This window comes from Scylla paramamosain, chromosome 5, assembly GCF_035594125.1.
Source record: "Scylla paramamosain isolate STU-SP2022 chromosome 5, ASM3559412v1, whole genome shotgun sequence".
In the NCBI taxonomy this organism is placed as follows: Eukaryota; Metazoa; Arthropoda; class Malacostraca; order Decapoda; family Portunidae; genus Scylla; species Scylla paramamosain.
In genome coordinates, this window is record NC_087155.1 from 22049657 (window position 1) to 22068337 (window position 18681).

Genomic DNA, 18681 nt, shown 5'->3' on the forward strand with positions numbered 1-18681 from the left:
TTAGTCACGATGAATTAGGGGAACTGGACGTAAAAAAAAAAGCTCGATTAAATAAAGTAGTTCATAAGTAGAAATGTCTAATAAAGCATTCATTACGGCAATTATTATGGTACACTTAATACTGTAATGGCGTTTGTAATAAAATCATACTTATATCGCGATAATGAAAGCATTAAAAGTAATGAATGTTGTGATATTTAATATGCTTTTCTTACTACTAATTATTGTACACCTGCTTTCTTGTAGCAACACTGAGTCGTATTATTTTGTTAAGTTTTGATATATTTTCAGTTGCTCTACTGCTTCTGTGGAGCATTAACTGATATTTCATTTTCTGGTCTCTTTTCCTTTTCAGAATTATAGATTTATAATAGGAATTAAAGCAGACTAGTAAAAAACAAGAAAAAACCCATATAAAACATTTCATATTTGTTTTGCGAATCGCCATGTCATTAGCAGAGGATGTTTTGGTATTAAATTACGCTGAATTATGTAGCATTATCAGTGCCTTCCATTCATGAAGGTCATGTTAAGTCAGTCAGCTATTTCGTCACTAGATCAGTCAGCCAATTATTTGGTCAATCAGTCAGTGAATCAGTCGGTCAGTCAGTCAGTTTGTCAGCCATTCGGTCAGTCAGTCAATTAGTCTGTCATTTAGTCAGTCAGTCGGTCAGTCTGCCACTCGGTCGGTCAGTCAATCGGTGAATCTGTCCCTCGGTTAGTCAGCCACACGCACACATTCACTCAATCAGTCGGTCATCTCGGTAAGTAAGTCACTTGGTTATGTGTTCGTGTCCCACTTTCCTCTTCTTTGCTTTTCCTTTTTAAGTGGTCCGGATCGAGGCAAATTTTTTTCAGCGTGATTATCCTTTGTTAGCGGCACAGGTGGGCCACCCAGGTGAGCTTATTAAAGGGGAAACGTTCACCTGGCGGGAACTGGGAGGCGGGGTGCATCTGCCTGGAAACACCGACTTTAGTTATGCTGGGTAACTAATGAGCTAGTTAGTTAGTTCTACGCTGGACCTTCCGGGACATGTAATTAGAGTTTACCAGGCTTTTGTAACGCGACCTTTGATGGTCGTCTCGCTTAGGTATGATTGCAGTATATATTGATTGGCAATTATTTTCTCTCCTTACATTTTTATTTTCCTCCTCACTACTCTCCTCCCCTCAGCTGCAGAGAGCACCAGTGATTCCTTCCTAATTGAAAATAAAGCTGGAATCACTGCACGCTATAGGAGACCCGGTATGTTTATTTTCAAAATTGATTTTACTCCAATTTTTCTGTTCCCTCGTCTTTCCTCTAGTTAGCTTTTTCACATCCTTGCCGTCCATGTTTTTAATGGCGCGCTCACCTTGTGTCTGCTGGGAGCGGATTGCCTCTTAGCGGAAACAAACCGCTTTTTGCAGCCAGCCATGTGCCCCACTGACCTCAATACGAAGTGCTGAATAAGTCAAATGTTATTCACTGTAAAACTCAGAGAAGCGTTGGTGGTGTTGATTGCTACCAGACGTAGTCACTAATTCATGTGCTGAGCGATTCATGTGAGTGTGTCAGGTGCAGCAGATGACAAGTGGCGCTCACCTGGTAGTAGTCAGTGGTGTAGACATCCCTGGACATCCCGAAGTCACCGATTTTGACCACCAGGCTTGCCCCCACCAGACAGTTCCTCGTGGCCAGGTCCCTGTGTACGTAATGCTGGGGCAGGGAATAGACATAGCTAGTTAGATTAAGTTAAGTTAGGTTACATCAGGATAAACAGTATTTGAAGGATTAGAAAAGTTATATGCACGTACACACACACACACACACACACACACACACACACACACACACACACACACACACACACACACACACACACACACACACACACACACACACACACACACACACACACACACACGCACACCCACACACACACACACACACACACACCTGAGAGGCGAGGTACTTCATGCCTGCCGCTATCTGGAGGGCGATCTGAAGGCAGTCCATGACGGAGAGCGGCTCCATGCTCGGCTCCTCTCCCGCCAGCAGCGCCACGTCAGTGTTGTGGCTCCTGGAGGGACGGAGACAGGAGAGGGGCGAGGGTGAGCAGCATGGGCATAATTTCACTAAACTCCATATTAAGTAGTTTAGTTTGCCAGGATCTGTATAATCCTGAACGGGTGATTGTTTTCTTACATTGTTTCTTGAAATTTAAACTGTAAGGAAACTCTCACCTTTTCGGAATTATATTTATACACTAACATACATTCTTCCATCTGCATTTAGACTCTTGCAGCAACCATAAATCCTCTGATATGCTGGGAATCCATCAGTTGTCATGATTAGTTAGGAGACTGTCAGCAGGTCAGAGAACATCGAGTTTGGTCGCAAAACACCGTGAAGTGAGCGCGGAAGATTACTCGATCTCTGGCAATGATTGTACAGCGATGTGTTAAGTTGGACAGGTAGGAGGAGACAATAGTTACTATAGGAGCAAGTTAACTCTCTCTGCTATGGCTTATTCTTGAGCTTAATATAATGGCTTGGTGTAAGTGTGGAATATAAGTAAGTTCTCAAGTGACGCATCCGTAAGATTTATAAGGAAATAGGTAAACAGAATAAGATAGAATCATCACATTACTAAACTTGACATGTCAGTATCTATTTCCACACCTGTACAATACAAACTCACAAGCAAAGAGAGAAAGAAAGAAAAAAATGATACCTGAACAATGTTTCAGTAGCGCGTGGAAGAAATACACGAGGCGAAAAAAAAAAGGAAAGAAAAGCGTTGAAAAGCGATAGAAGAAAGGAAAATATATTGGATGCAAATCTTTCCAGTTGGTAGCGATAGGAAGTGTAATGTATGTAAGTTGTGTTAGGCTCAGACTCCCGCCTCACACACGCCTGGTGACGAGGACGTGCTGGTGCTGCAGTGTCCCCTTTCGGGGCGCGGATAACAGATTAATGCTTCCCTGTTAAGCTGTTAAGTGGAGCACCGGCGCGAGGTGTTGGTGAGAGAGGAAGGTGACTGAGGCGGGGTGTGGTGATACGAGATAAAAAATGTATGCAGATAGCGAACATAGAGCGTGTACTGTAATATAATGTGTGTGTGTGTGTGTGTGTGTGTGTGTGTGTGTGTGTGTGTGTGTGTGTGTGTGTGTGTGTGTGTGTGTGTGCGTGCGCGCGCGCGTGTTGAAGCGAAATGACATTTTTTTCCTTTCCTAAACCTCCCAAAGCGAACCCTATTTTCTCTACAACCACTCCCCTCTCTCTCCCCCCCTCAGCCCTTAAGATCCTTGCACTCTTTCTTCTCGTTTCTCATCAATATTTCTTTTTGTACCCAGAGCCTCCTCCATCCAAACCAACCTCTTGGCGTCCTGGAGGTAGTGAACACACGCTGTTCACAACCCACCCAATCCCTTACTATACACACACATACACGCACACACGCACACAACCTTTCATCCCACATATTCCGTCATCCCCCTCTAATCTTCCCATGCAGCTCTCATTTTATTACCCGTGATTCAATTTATCCCTCCAAAGGTTTTCTATTCCACTCCAGCCTTCCCATCCTCGTCATCCCCCTCTTCACCCTCCTGCCCCGCTTCCTGATCCTCTTACGCCTCCTAGCGCTCGTCTTTTTGCCGCACCTGAGGTAGTTGTTGAGGTCCCCGTGCTCCATGTACTCGAAGACCATAAGCAGCAGGTCGGAGCTGTAGCACACGCCGTAGAAGCTGACGATGTTCTTATGCTGGAGGTTGTTCAGAAGCTCGACCTCTCTCTCCAACTCCTGCCTTGCCTCGGGCCCCACACTCTTCAGCGTCTTTACCTGCAGGAGGAGGAGGAGGAGGAGGAGGAGAGGAGGGGAAATAAAAGACGAAATATGTAAGAAAGAAAGATGTAGGTTGGAGAAAAGAAAGAGGAGGAGGAATGGTGAAGAAATAGAAGAGAGAGAGAGAGAGAGAGAGAGAGAGAGAGAGAGAGAGAGAGAGAGAGAGAGAGAGAGAGAGAGAGAGAGAGAGAGAGAGAGAGAGAGAGAGAGAGAGAGAGAGAGAGAGAGATTGGCGGAAAAGAAGTAGGAAGAGGAATACGAGGCGAAATAGTAGGCGGAAAGAGTTGAGTGTAGGAAGGAACAAGGAAAAAAGAGAAATAAAAGACGAAATGATAAAAGAAAAACGTGAGTGAAGGTAAGGACGGGGAGGAGGAGGAGAAATAAGAGACGAGGTAATGGAAGAAAGAGGTTGTTCAGGTGAAGAAAAGGAGGAGGAGGAGGAGGTGAAGAAATATGAAGCGAAATAGTGGAAGGAAAGAGAGAGAGAGAGAGAGAGAGAGAGAGAGAGAGAGAGAGAGAGAGAGAGAGAGAGAGAGAGAGAGAGAGAGAGAGAGAGAGAATAATGATGAGATGGGAGGGCGCATTATTATTATCGTTATTATTATTATTATTGTTATTATTATTATTATTATTATTATTATTATTATTATTATTATTATCATTATTATTATTATTATTATTATTACCACCACCTCCACCATCCCCACCACTATCACAACTACTACTACTACTACTACTACTACTACTACTACTACTACTACTACTACTACTACTACTACTACTACTACTACTACTACTACTACTACTACTACTACTACTACTACTACTACTACTACAGCTACTACTACTACTACTACTACTACTACTACTACTACTACTACTACTACTACTACTACTACTACTACTACTACTACAGCTACTACTACTACTACTACTACTACTACTACTACTACTACTACTACTACTACTACTACTACTACTACTACTACTACTTCTACAAGAAGAACAACAACAACAACAACAACTACTACTACTACTACTACTACTACTACTACTACTACTACTACTACTACTACTACTACTACTACTACTACTACTACTACTACTACTACTACTACTACTACTACTACTTCTACTACTACAACTACTACTATTACTTGTACTACTACTTCTACTACAACTACTTGTACTACTACTACTACTACTACTACTACTACTACTACTACTACTATTACTACTACTACTACTACTACTACTACTACTACTACTACTACTACAACTACTACTACTACTATTGCTTTTACGGACAACTGCTCTCTACCTCTGTTTAGGATGAATGACATGCATCATAATCCTCTAATTAATATTTACCTGCATAATGAAAAACAGGTGGGGTGAAGCGTGGGAACTAAAGAATTTAAACGCGGGAGGATGAGAGAACGAAGAGAAGGAGAAGGGGGAAGAAGAAGAGGAGGAGGAAGTTGAGAAGCAGGAGGAGAATAGCTGAATGAATGAGGGTCCCGGTAAACAGTGGTGGGTTTATGGAGACAATAACTGTTGTTGTATGCGGCTGGAAGGTCTGGTGGGTTGACGAGTATCTTCACAGACACTGGGAGAGAGAGGGATAGAGAGAGAGAGAGAGAGAGAGAGAGAGAGAGAGAGAGAGAGAGAGAGAGAGAGAGAGAGAGAGAGAGAGAGAGAGAGAGAGAGAGGAGGGGGGACATAAACCAAAGAACAAACATGATAGGACAGTAGAAAGGCAGACAGGAAGAAAGACGGATAGATACAGGCATACTGACCGACACTGATCGATAACAAAGAGGGTAACAGAAAGTAAAGTCAAGAAGAGTAAAAATAACAACAAAACAAAACAGACCTAGTGAAAAAATAAATAGAGGGACATGATGAGGTGACTGACAAGGGAAAGTGAGAGAGGTGGTGAGGAGGCTGAAAAAAACAAAAAAAAAGAGGTGACGAGAAGGCTGACAAGAGAGGGAGATGGTAAAGAAGTTATCAAACAAGAGAGTGGCAGAGAGAAGTGACGAGGATGCTGACAAGGAGGTGAGGTGGCGAGAAGACTTGCAGGAGAGGGAAGCTGTGGGGATGCTGGCAAGAGAGGTGAAGTGCTGCTCGTAGTATCGTGTATGGGTACACTCACCGCCACCTGAGAGGGTCGCCGCCACCCATCGTCCAGATTTCCGAGATAGACGCGGCCGAACGCTCCCTCGCCCAGCTCAGACACGAACTTGATGTGGTCCCACGGAATGACTGGCGCCTGCGAGAACAATACAGTCATCACTGTCATCTCTCTCTCTCTCTCTCTCTCTCTCTCTCTCTCTCTCTCTCTCTCTCTCTCTCTCTCTCTCTCTCTCTCTCTCTCTCTCTCTCTCTCTCTCTCTCTTGAGCAACTCTAATGAGGAAAATATCGCAACACACACACACACACACACACACACACACACACACACACACACACACACACACACACACACACACACACACACACACACACACACACACACACACACACACACACACTGCACTACACAATACAAATACTTTCGTACGTTTCAATATTCTTTTTTCCGTGTGTGTGTGTACGTACAATACATGCCTGAAACCATTTCTTCTTATATATACTCGAGCTTACAAGTGTTATTATTTTATTTCTCACTCTCATCACGAAAAAAAAAAAAAATGGAAGTCCACAAAAGTTACGAGGAATATTATGTAAATTTGCCATACTAATATCTGAGGCTGCAAATTAGAGGGCTATATCACGTAGTTGCCTCACTTTTCCCCCTTATGTAAAACTGAGATATGTCCCGTAATGAATTACCCGAGAATTAACATGGTATGATATTTCTAGTGATGGAAAAATACCCAATTAATTCCATAGCTATTTGTATATTTAATTTAATTAATTTATGTGTCTATTTACTGTACTGGGAAGGAGACAGTAATCTCTTTCTCTCTCTCTCTCTCTCTCTCTCTCTCTCTCTCTCTCTCTCTCTCTCTCTCTCTCTCTCTCTCTCTCTCTCTCTCTCTCTCTCTCTCTCTCATTGTGGAAGAGAGAGAGAGAGAGAGAGAGAGAGAGAGAGAGAGAGAGAGAGAGAGAGAGAGAGAGAGAGAGAGAGAGAGAGAGAGAGAGAGAGACATCGGAGCCAAACTCCATAGAAAAGAGAGAAATTTGGCCGCTATTAAATATTTGGAGCCCTTCTGTTCCCCTCTCCCTATTGTATTTCTTCCCTTTTCCCTCCCTCTCCCAATTCCCCCTTCCTCCCTTCTGTCGCCTATCTCCCACTCTCTTTCCCCTCTATGGTTGATTTGCGGGCGGCCTAGTGGCTTCATTGGCATTCCTGGTGAAGCCTATGGTCGACTCTGGGCCATGTTAGAGAGACCAGGCATTCTAACATCTCTCATTTTTTATCCTGTACATTTATTCTTTGTCTTTCTGTCTGTCTATCCTTTTTTTCTGTCTAAGAGGAGCACTGGCTTATGGTTACGAAACGAACGAAAGTAAGGCTCTCTGGGGGTGTCAGTCCTAAAGAAAGGGTAAAAAACGATCATCCAGAATTAGAGGTAAGTGTCTTGAAACCTCCCTCTCTTGCACTCTCTCCATCCGGTAAATTTTTCCTATTTCTGTCTGATCGTAGTCTAACGATGCCTCTAAGTCTGTTTTCTCTTCCTTTCTCGTAGCAATCTGAGCCACTTTTCGTTCTACATTGGATTTATTAGTTCCATCCTGAGTGGCATGTTTTTGTGGCTACATTTCAAGTACAATTGTGTTCCCTGCCACTGAAAATCAAATTCCTCTTTTTTTTTTTAATTTTTTTCTGCCCCTTTTTTAAACTTTCCTCTGTTACGCACACACACACACACACACACACACACACACACACACACACACACACACACACACACACACACACACACACACACACACACACACACACACAGTCCTCTCTCTCTCTCTCTCTCTCTCTCTCTCTCTCTCTCTCTCTCTCTCTCTCTCTCTCTCTCTCTCTCTCTCTCTCTCTCTCTCTCTCTCTCTCTCTCTCTCCACTTCTATTATCTCACCCGTAGTTTACTATCAAGAACAAATTGTGCATTTCCAAACATTCCCTTCGCATAAACCTTAATTCATACCCACGAAGACTGTCAGTTAGGAAGACGGAAGGAAGTGGCGGTGAGAGAGAAGGGGACAGGACGAAAACTATAAGGAGGAGGGTTAGCTTTTTAGAAGGGGAAGTTTAAGGTAAGGGGAGGGAGGTAGTTGTGTCCTCACCTGTTTCTTCGCGGCGAGGGTAATCTTGCCGTTGCCAATGTACTCCGGGTTCTCAACGAGGCGGTCCACGCTCATGGGCATCAACTCCTGCAGCTGGAGCCCATCACTCTTCTTCTGGCATTCGTCATCCCTGCACAGGCACCCACTGCTCCTGTTAAACTCCTTCTCCTTCCTCTCCCCCATTCTCTCCACACTCTCTCTCTCTCTCTCTCTCTCTCTCTCTCTCTCTCTCTCTCTCTCTCTCTCTCTCTCTCTCTCTCTCTCTCTCTCTCTCTCTCTCTCTCTCTCTCTCTCTCTCTCTCTCTCTCTCTCTCTCTCTCTCTCTCGTGTGGTGTGGTGTCTAATATATTCATTGTCTGTTTACCGCTGCGCCAGTCTACAGGAATGGATTCCGTGTTACTGGTAAAGTTTAATTATTCATCTATTCATTCCCCTGTCGTTGTGTCATAAAAGACTCAAGCTTTTGTTGCTAAACTAGACAAAGGCTCATGTTTTGAAATTCTTTGTTGTCTAAGTTAAGTAAAGACTGTTTTCATAGTCCACAGGGAAAATCAGTTGGGTTCTTCGATCAAGTCGTGTAATCATCTGAATTTTAGCCACCACTTTCTTTCTCTGGACACCTTTTCTCTCATCTGCATGGGATCGTTGTTTTGGTGGTCTTCTCTTCTTCTACGGTCATACGCTTCGTCCTCTGGCAGTTGTTTTGCTCCCTCAGGTCCTCCCTCATGTACTCCATCCACCTCTGTTTTGGCCTTCGTCTGCGTCTCCTGCCCTGTACTGTACTTCCATCTCCATCACTCTTCTCCCTACACATGCTTCTTTCCTTTTCTTCACGTGACCGACACACTATAGTCTTCCTTCTTGTGTCAGTTCATCTCAGTCACAATAAATAAAATAGTATAATATGAGAAAGTGAGGTGCAAGGGAGCTACAGGGACTGCCACGTGTAGGTCTGACGGTTTCTTGCTGCTTCCCTTATTTTCCTACGTTCTTATTTATACCTTCAGTCAATGCGAAGAAAATTAAAGTCGTCGCTAAAGCTTATTTATCCCTGGGGCGCTAGATGGAGTAAATACTTTCATGCTTATTACCAAGGCCGCTTCTGTCAACCACTATGTCGCACCTTTCTCTCCATGGCTCGTATCCAGAAATCATTTATTCTGTCACCACCACTATTTTCAAAGACCACTGAGATGATTAGCCGGGTTATCAAGAGTGCTTCTCATGGTAATTATGTAGAAATCCTGTTAATGTCACCACAACCATAAAAAAAAAATCCTTAAAAATCGTGTAACTTCAACTACAGCCTTTGAAAGTGGAGGAGGTGCGGCGCAGAAGTATTTTCTATAGTCCCCAGTCCTCAATCACCACGGCGGAGATCCGGGCGCCTCTGTATATAATCCTGAGGGAATGTGCGAGTATAATGGCACAAAAAGACCAAGGGCTTACAGAGGGGAATAATCATTTCTAAACTGCACCTGATCATCTCGCTCTCTTTGCTGCTCTCTCTCTCTCTCTCTCTCTCTCTCTCTCTCTCTCTCTCTCTCTCTCTCTCTCTCTCTCTCTCTCTCTCTCTCTCTCTCTCTCTCTCTCTCTCTCTCTCTCTCTCTCTCTCTCTCATGATGTACTACAAGACGTCATGCTTCTCTTCATTCATCCCTCTTCTTCCATACTTACGCTTACACTCTCTTCAATCATTCCATCTCTCATTTCTTTCGCAACTTTTTCCATGTTTATAATTGAGTCGCTGTACCCCATTGATTTTTTTTTCCATAGGGCTCTGTCTTCTACTCTCTCTCTCTCTCTCTCTCTCTCTCTCTCTCTCTCTCTCTCTCTCTCTCTCTCTCTCTCTCTCTCTCTCTCTCTCTCTCTCTCTCTCTCTCTCTCTCTCTCTCTCTCTCTCTCTCTCTCTCTCTCTCTCTCTCTCTCTCTCTCTCTCTCACCAGTCATTCCTTCTTTTACTATGTCCATGCAAAGTCCACACCAAGACCATACCAAGCCACTATCTCCTGTATCTTCCTCGCTATTACTTACTCTGCTTTGTCACTGAGAAATGTAAGAAGAGAACTTGGACTTATGCTGATATTTTTTCCTTTTTTTCTTTTATAATGCACTGTTATGTTCTCGTCTTCAACATCTAGTTTTACGGGAAGTCTTGTTTTGCGTGGCTGAGCGAGCAATGTTAGGCACTGTACGACCTCGGGCGAGACACTTACATGAAGGTGATCTGGAAGGGTGAGTCAGGGCATGAGTCCACGTAGGTCGGCTGGCGTCTCCGGGCCGCTCGCAGGTTACGGAGAAGCAGAAGAGTGACGCCCAACACCACAACAGTCACACACACTACGATGGTCAGCTGAGAGAGAGAGAGAGAGAGAGAGAGAGAGAGAGAGAGAGAGAGAGAGAGAGAGAGAGAGAGAGAGAGAGAGAGAGAGAGAGAGAGAGAGAGAGAGAGAGAGAGAGAGTTATTAATTTACATGTCTGTATACAATCAATAAAATATCTTTTTATCTATCTATCTATCTGTCTATCTATCTATCTATCTATCTATCTATCTATCTATCTATCTATCTATCTATCTATCTATCTATCTATCTATATATATATATATATATATATATATATATATATATATATATATATATATATATATATATATATATATATATATATATATATATATATATATATCTGCCAGTGTGTGTGTGTGTGTGTGTGTGTGTGTGAAGTTTGGAGTGAAAGGAAGAATCACATTTCTCAATTTTCTACTACATTACCTAACTCTCCACACTTGAAGAAAACACCGTGAGAGGGAAGCAGCCACGGCGAGGTGAGGCACTTACTGTGATGGAGAGAGGCAGAGTCTCCGTGGAGGTGCTAGTAGGGGAGATGCTGGTGGAGGAGGGGGTGGAATTGGGGAGTCTGGTGATGGAGGTTGGGGGAGAGGGCCTTGCAGTGGTGGGGATGATGGGACAGGAACTGTTGGGCGCGTGTGTGGACAGAGGCTGCAAGACATTCGGCAGTTTGCAATAGGGATCGATGATGCAGCTGCAGTTACTGATGGTGCAGAGGCCTAATCTGAGGCGGCGGGAGTGGCGCTGCGAGGCGTTGGCGCTGCCATAGTCATTGGTGATCTGCACCTCGTACTTGCCTGGCTTAGCGTGCGTCAGGGAGTCGGGGAACCTGATGCAACCTGGAGAGAAATAAGAGAGAGGAATGTCTAGTGTGGGATACATTGGTAAGTCTGGAGGATGTTCGTGCCAGAGATGGATTGCAGTAGAAGAAAAAAAAAAAAAGGCGCCAGAACCTGATTCAGTCTGGAGAGACACGAGGGAGAATGTGTTTAGCATGAAATGTATGGCTGAGACTGCAGGATAATGCTAATGCTGAAGATATAATTAAGTAAAAAAAAATATCTGCTTTGCTTACGTCAAAGAGATGAAAACCTGATGCAGGCTAGAAAAAAAAAAACATGAGAGAGGGATTATTAGTATGGAGTGTATGAGTGAGGCTAAAAAGATGATGGTGTTGCCAGAGATGGAATGCAATTTTAAAAAATCCATCTATTTATGGCCATGTCGAAATATACAAAAGCTGTATTTTATATGTAAAACGTAGACGAGTCCAAATCATAGAGGTGCAGAAGAAGAGTTCCGTCCACAACCTCACCCAGTTGAACTCCAGCATGGGAATCCAGAAACAGTTTTCAGAACTTTGTGGCTTGAGAACTTTTAAGGTTTCCTAATGCTTTCGTACTGAGAAGTGCGAGGCGTGGGAAGGGGAGACAAGGAGCTAGAGAGGCAGATATGTAGGGGACGAGTTTCCTGTTAAATTGCATCAAACAATATAGTAAAGCTTTTTAAACAGACTCGTCAAGGTCAATAAGTCAACTTGTTTTTTTTCGTCCTTTGTGTTGCTTTGTGTATCTTTATGCTTCTTTATTTCTTCACCTGATCGTGAATCCGTCGCGCCTTTCATGAGTGTCAGAAGAAGAAAGGAATCTGGACACGTGTGTGAGTGAAGGCAGAAAATGAGCTGGAGGGAAGCTGAAAAATGAGGCGCTTGCAGGTGTTCCCTTGGGCGAGGGGAGCAAGGGAGGAGATAAATGAGGAGCAAGTGTGATGGAGTAATTTTAGTAAGAGCTCGTTCCAACAAGAGATGAAAGGGAGGGGGAAGCATGAAGAAAGGAACTATGTAGACAAAACTGGTGACCTGCGTGCCTTCACTTTCCCGTGGCTGTGTTCATGAGGAGAAAGGTGGCGGCGAGGTGACAGTGAAGAAGACTGAGGCGGAGAGGAGTGACTGCCGGCATCAGAAGTGATACAATGCAGGGTAACTTCATGATTGCTTTAAACAAGAAAGTCGTAGAGGCGTGGCATGGGATGGGAGTATGAACAGAAGCAAGGAAAGGCTAGAGGGCGTGGCTCGCAACCCACCGCTAATGTAAGAGGAGTCTGGGTCTTGGCGGTGGACTGTGCACGTGATCCTAGTGTCCGTGGAGTTACTGCTGGTGCAACTGGAGGAAGTACACGGGTAGAACCGCCACGTGAGCCTCGAGGGCGGCACGGCCTGGGCGCTGAAACAGAACTGCTCCCGCGACATGTGTTTGTACTCACTCGAGCAAATCTTGGGCGACCGATCCAAGGGTTCCTCCTCCCCTATGAGAGAGAGAGAGAGAGAGAGAGAGAGAGAGAGAGAGAGAGAGAGAGAGAGAGAGAGAGAGAGAGAGAGAGAGAGAGAGAAAATAAAGATCACTTATTATCTTAAGATCAAATTTATAAAGATTATGACTTTCGACTATAACTACATTACCTGAGAACCAGCACATGAAAAAAAAAAAATAAATAAAAATAAATAATTAAATAAATAAATAAAATAAATAAATAAATAAATAAATAAATCAGCGGCAACACCTTACAGGCCCAGCACTCACCCAGCTCCACCTTCTCCACGCTCACAGATCTGTCGTTCTCGGCGACGCACACGAGGGGCTGGAGGACGTCGTGTGGGTGCGTCAGGTTGTAGGTGACGTTGATGACAGAGGTGACGCTAAAGCCAGAAACACGCGGCTTGCTCTGCTCCAATTTCAGCAGGTGAGGAGGAATCCGCCACGTAATCTGAGCGCCGTGGGGAGGGGGAGGGGAAAGAAAGAGCAGAATGTACGTGTCTATATGTCAGTATCTTTCTTAGTCTACCTGTTTTTGTTTTTTTATTTATGGGTTTGTTTCTCTATCTGTCTGTTTGTCTTTCTGTCTGCTCTCTCTCTCTCTCTCTCTCTCTCTCTCTCTCTCTCTCTCTCTCTCTCTCTCTCTCTCTCTCTCTCTCTCTCTCTCTCTCTCTCTCTCTCTCTCTCTGCTCATTCATTCATCCACGTAATCTTTTCCTTTCTCGTGCACATTCTTCTCATTTCTCCATTCGGCTTTCATCTCTTCATATTCACCCACCTTTTCTCTCTCCTCTCTGCATATACTCTCCTCTCATACTCTTTTTCTCCTTCTTATCTCCCACCTCTTGACCTTTTCCCACTTGCCTCTCTCACTCCTGTACCAGTTAGCTCTTCCCTGCCATTATTCCTGCTTACGTATCCTCTCAAACGTGATTCGTATAAGAGCGTCAGGTAAGAGAGACAGGTAAGGCAGGTAAGGGAGTCAGGTAAGGGAGTCACGTACTTACCTGTGGTAGTGGGTTGCCCTTCACCGCGCACTCCACAGTAAATATCTTGCATTCTCCCTTCATTCCTTCAGTGGCGTTGAGTTCAGCTGGACACAAATCTGGGGGGAGGGGGTGGAGGGGGCGTTGAGATTGACTGATGCACTGACTGACTGACTGATTGACTGGTTGAATGACTGAGTGAATGAATGGATGACTTATTGACTAGTTGGTATTTTGCGCCACAGCAGTGAGGTCATGTCGCCTTTTAGGGTGAGGTTTGAGATGAGTGAAGGATGAGTGACGGGATAAAGGTAAATGGTACGTTATGAATGAGCGATAGGGACGAGGGATGAATGAGGAAGATAGGTGAGGGATGGTTTGTGAATGAAGAGTAAGAGGAGTGAGGGGTGAGGAGAGAAGGGTTAATGAGTGGCGGGTGAAGAGGGCGGGTGAGAGTTGATAATTCCCTAAGTTGGGGGAAGTTCATGGAATATGTTGAAAGCCAGAAGCGTCTTAGTCAAGTTGGTGCTAATGGAAGCCGTGCACTTCTCTCATTTTCATTCCTGACCATTATTCCTTTTTTATTTCCCCACTGCCACTAATTTTCACAGAGATGCAGTTTTCATAGAAAATAACGTAACTTCGAGGCGTCAAAATCACTGAAATGAAAAGCGTTAGTGTATATTGCCAAAACTTTTAACTGGGAAGGTCTTGCGATGTATTTAAGAGCCAGGTCGTTCAGGGCAAAGCTTCGGGCCAAATTTACACACTTGGCTATTATCAGCTCATCTTGGGTGCGCACAGAACTTCTCCAATGGCTCAGAGTTTCAAGGTGTGCAGTAATTAAGTACGAGGAGGAACCGCACCTCTCTCTACGCAATGGAACGCAAAAGAAGAACAAATAATAGTACACCTATTGGCCATTAAGAAGCTTTTTGTGATATACTACACAACTTAATATAAAAAACGAGATACTGGATAGTGCTAATAGGCAAAGATTCGCAAAGGAAGAATATACAGCACTAGACATGTTGGTGCTCACGAAGCTGCTTGTCAGAAGTTATGCCATCTCGAGTAAGAGATATAGGACAGAAAAGGCAAAGGCTCGGGCAGTGCAATATAGGAACTTCAATTTTGGCCAAGGAGTCGCGATGTTATATAAAAGTTTTACATATTTGCCTACACTTTTATAACAGTGTTGCCTTCTCGTCCTCTGAATCCGAGAGATGTATTAAGAAAGAACAATGCCTCAAACTCACAGCAGGAGGACGAGTTGGAGCCTTCCAGAGGACATTCGTTCAGCGGCTCTCCCTCCTCTGGTATTGTCATGTTAGCTATGGTGTTCTGCTGCTCCCACAACTCCATCTCTCTCACCACGTCCTGCTCCTCCCGTCCCTTGGTCTGCTCCTCTTCCCGCCACACCTCCCGCCGCCTCCTGGTGTTCTCCCGCCATGTGTGAAGCCACTCGTTGCGACAGTCGTCAGGAAGCATCGGGTTGCCTGTAGTGTTGATTTGCTTCAGTGTTTTCCTAGAATGAAAACAATAAGAGATGAACAAACAATAGCACGACCTTCCCCGCAGCACTCATTTTCAGTCCACTTAACATTGCTCCTTAACCTTACGTCCTCCGCTCTGATAGTCATCTCTGTTGCAAGGAAGTTTCCAGCATATCAGAGTAAGTGCAGCAGAGGGATCGACTTATTGAAGTATAATATTAAATTACGCGTGACGGTTCACCTCTCTCAGTCCCTACACGTGTCACCTCTTGGCTTCTTTCGCAACCATCATGAGTGTCTCCAGCTGTCGCAACAAGAGTCTTAAGCTTTTTGCTACACTCCGATGCTTCTTGACGTAATGTTATTGACATTATTGACAGTACTGGGAAACCGAGACGGATATTCTCTCTCTCTCTCTCTCTCTCTCTCTCTCTCTCTCTCTCTCTCTCTCTCTCTCTCTCTCTCTCTCTCTCTCTCTCTCTCTCTCTCTCTCTCTCTCTCTCTCTCTCTCTCTCTCTCTCTCTCTCTCTCTCTCTCTCTCTCTCTCTCTCTCCCGCAAGGCAATAATACGGCCTTCACAAGTCTCTCTCATATTACAGTTATCATAGTTGTTCTCACCAATTGCTCCACGCTTGACAGCGGGTAAAGACTCACAGGTTAGCGAACTGTCCGCAATTCCTGTAAGGATAAAAAAGCAAAGCGTGCCGGGAAACAGGATATGCGTTGGCGTCGTGCTAGGTTTAACATAGCGATGATTTCAGTTCCATTAGTATTACGATTTGTCTTTCTTTCCCTTGGGAAAAAAAGGAAAGTAATGCTCTATTTCATATCATTGCGTTTAAATTATTGCGCTGTTTTTAGTTTAGTTAATATTTTGCATCAGTCGTTCTAGTCATATTCACGGTTTTTTTTTTCATCAGTTTTCTTTCTTTTTTTCTCTCTGTTTCAGGTATAATGGTCATTTATACGCGAAGGATTGCATTTACATATTTCATCTTTCCTCCCTTTTTCAGTATCTCGCTCACATGAACTTTAATAATATAATCTCTCTCTCTCTCTCTCTCTCTCTCTCTCTCTCTCTCTCTCTCTCTCTCTCTCTCTCTCTCTCTCTCTCTCTCTCTCTCTCTCTCTCTCTCTCTCTCTCTCTCTCATCTTACCATTTCAATTTGCGTTCACTGTTCATCACGTTCCTGCCACACCTCACCTGCCTCTGCCTGTCATCAGCCTTAACAATATGACTTCTTCACCTCTTACCCTCTTGCCCCCTTTCATTCGCCTCTTCCCTCCTCTCCCTTCCCTACCTTCCCTTCTTTCATCACTCCTCTCTTCTGACCTTGCTCTCCTTTTTTTTCTGTCCCTCTCTGACCTTGCTCTCTCATCTCCTGCCCTCCTCTGGTCTTTGTCAGTCTCCTTACTTTATCTTCTTACCTCCTCTGCCTCTCTTACTTTGCCCTCTTTCATCGCTTTTCTCTTCTGACCTCGCTTTCCTTCCTCTATGACCTTTCTCTCTTTCATCTTTTGTCCCTCTCAGACCTTGCTATCTCATTTCTTGATCCTCATCTCTCTCCCTCTTTTCCTCCCTAACCTTCCTCCCTCACTTTTCCCCTGACCTTGACACCTCTCCTCTTGTCCCTTTTATCTTATCTCATCGCTATTCTGCCTCTTTCTTGTTTCTCTTCGTCCAGTTTCTCGTTACGTAGCGTGAGTGCATTAGAACCGGATTACTTCATAGGGATGGCAGGCAGGGCAGCTCCTTTCCACTGTCTGTACTTTAGTTGTCACATACGTTACATTCTCGGAAAGGTTTTATATCTATAGCAAAAGTTAGTTGGTATGGAAGTCACAATTTTGTTTCTATCTTCACCCAACTCCTCTCTCTCTCTCTCTCTCTCTCTCTCTCTCTCTCTCTCTCTCTCTCTCTCTCTCTCTCTCTCTCTCTCTCTCTCTCTCTCTCTCTGTCTCTCTTACTATTTTTTATTCCCATATTTTTGCGTCCTCCAAATTTTTTCCAATATTTTTTTCCCTCTTACATCCTTATTCCGCCAGATAGCGTTCTTTTTCTTTAGTGTTCGTTTTTTGCCATCTATCTTTACTTTTTATCAAATTTCTAACGTATTTTATGTGATCTTTTCCTTTTAGTCGAGTGTGTGTGTGTGTGTGTGTGTGTGTGTGTGTGTGTGTGTGTGTGTGTGTGTGTGTGTGTGTGTGTGTGTGTGTGTGTGTGTGTGTGTGTGTTGTGTGTTGTATTGTATATGTATGTATGTGTTGTGTGTGTGTGTGTGCTGTAGTGCTGTGTGATGTGTGTGTGTACGTGCGTCTTTGTCCTTGAGCCTGTGTGGTGTTCCTGCTAACTGGAGGAGGAGGATCAGCTCGTCATCCACAAACAGCTCATGTGAGAGTGGGATTAGTGGGTCTGGTGGGAGGGGGTCACCTGGGACCGAGTCACCTGGAAGTGGGATTAGTGTTGGTTACCTGAAGAGTGGAAATAAAAAGAAATACCTATAGGAAATGGAAGCACGCAATATTAACACATCGGGATATTATTATTATTATTTTTTTTTTTTGCTGGTCTAAAGGAATAGGAATAAAATAAATTGTATGGTGTTGGAATACAGTAGGGGTTCTCAACCTTTTGCAAGCTAGGCCCCCCAAAAGCTGGTTCAGTGCAGCTGGGGTTCCCTTTTTCCATGCGCCATCCACTCAACCCCCTCTCCAGCTATACCACTATAGATAAATAGAATCAGATAGATAGATAGGTAAATAGCCTTTGCTGCATCTCCTTTGTACTAATAGCAAGTGAATCCATGATTTTCCGTGATTTTTTCTCCTGTGCTTGCCCTTCCCCCCCCCTGGAGTGTTAATAAAGGAGATACTGAAGTTATATAGAAGGTTATCTAATGCAGCGGAAATATTTAGATGAGTGTAAGTTTGCAGAGAGGGTTAATACAAAGGGTTAGTTGAAAGCTAATCAGTACGAGGATAAAGTTACATAGAAGGTTACTGAAGTGAGTTTGTTGAATGATATGGATGATGAGAGTGCTAGTCTGATTGCACAGAAGCTTACTGGCATTACGTCATTTAGTTGAGTGGTCTTAGGGATGAGCGTGTAGAGTTGTACTGATAATTGGAGAGTGACTGAGTGGAACGAAAGGTGAATGTGGACGACATATTTTGTTTTCAGTTATCTATTTTTTATGCAAAAGAAATTCTGACCAAGGGCAACAAAAAAGAAGGCGTAAAAATGCCCACTGAAAATACTAATATAAAAATAAAAATAGTTAAAATTCATATCCAAATTACGGAATGTCTTGAATAGGAGTTACATTACTTCTTGTTTTTCATCCTTAGATACACAGTATAAAGAGACTGCACAATACGTATAAACATTGGGAATGCTTGAGAATATAAAATGGAAATA

At 43.8% G+C, this 18681-nt stretch overlaps 2 protein-coding genes across 3 annotated transcripts in view; one reads left to right on the forward strand and one right to left on the reverse strand.

Annotated features, from left to right (window-relative positions):
* LOC135100959 (uncharacterized) overlaps positions 1–18681 on the forward strand; it is a 228424-nt gene that overhangs the window by 10106 nt on the left and 199637 nt on the right. The window lies entirely within an intron of this gene.
* LOC135100668 (high affinity nerve growth factor receptor-like) overlaps positions 1–18681 on the reverse strand; it is a 74926-nt gene that overhangs the window by 6532 nt on the left and 49713 nt on the right. The window contains exons 5-15 of one of the 2 annotated variants that reach the window (XM_064003800.1): positions 15027–15295; positions 13789–13886; positions 13049–13232; positions 12552–12773; positions 10959–11308; positions 10335–10471; positions 8119–8248; positions 5989–6105; positions 3649–3827; positions 1940–2063; positions 1586–1699 (exon numbers count right to left, since the gene is read on the reverse strand). In XM_064003800.1, the coding sequence (XP_063859870.1) occupies positions 1586–1699; positions 1940–2063; positions 3649–3827; positions 5989–6105; positions 8119–8248; positions 10335–10471; positions 10959–11308; positions 12552–12773; positions 13049–13232; positions 13789–13886; positions 15027–15295 (1924 nt within the window). Of the gene's footprint in view, positions 1–1585; positions 1700–1939; positions 2064–3648; positions 3828–5988; positions 6106–8118; positions 8264–10334; positions 10472–10958; positions 11309–12551; positions 12774–13048; positions 13233–13788; positions 13887–15026; positions 15296–18681 lie in introns of both variants that reach the window. The other variant, XM_064003799.1, reaches the window with a different exon arrangement.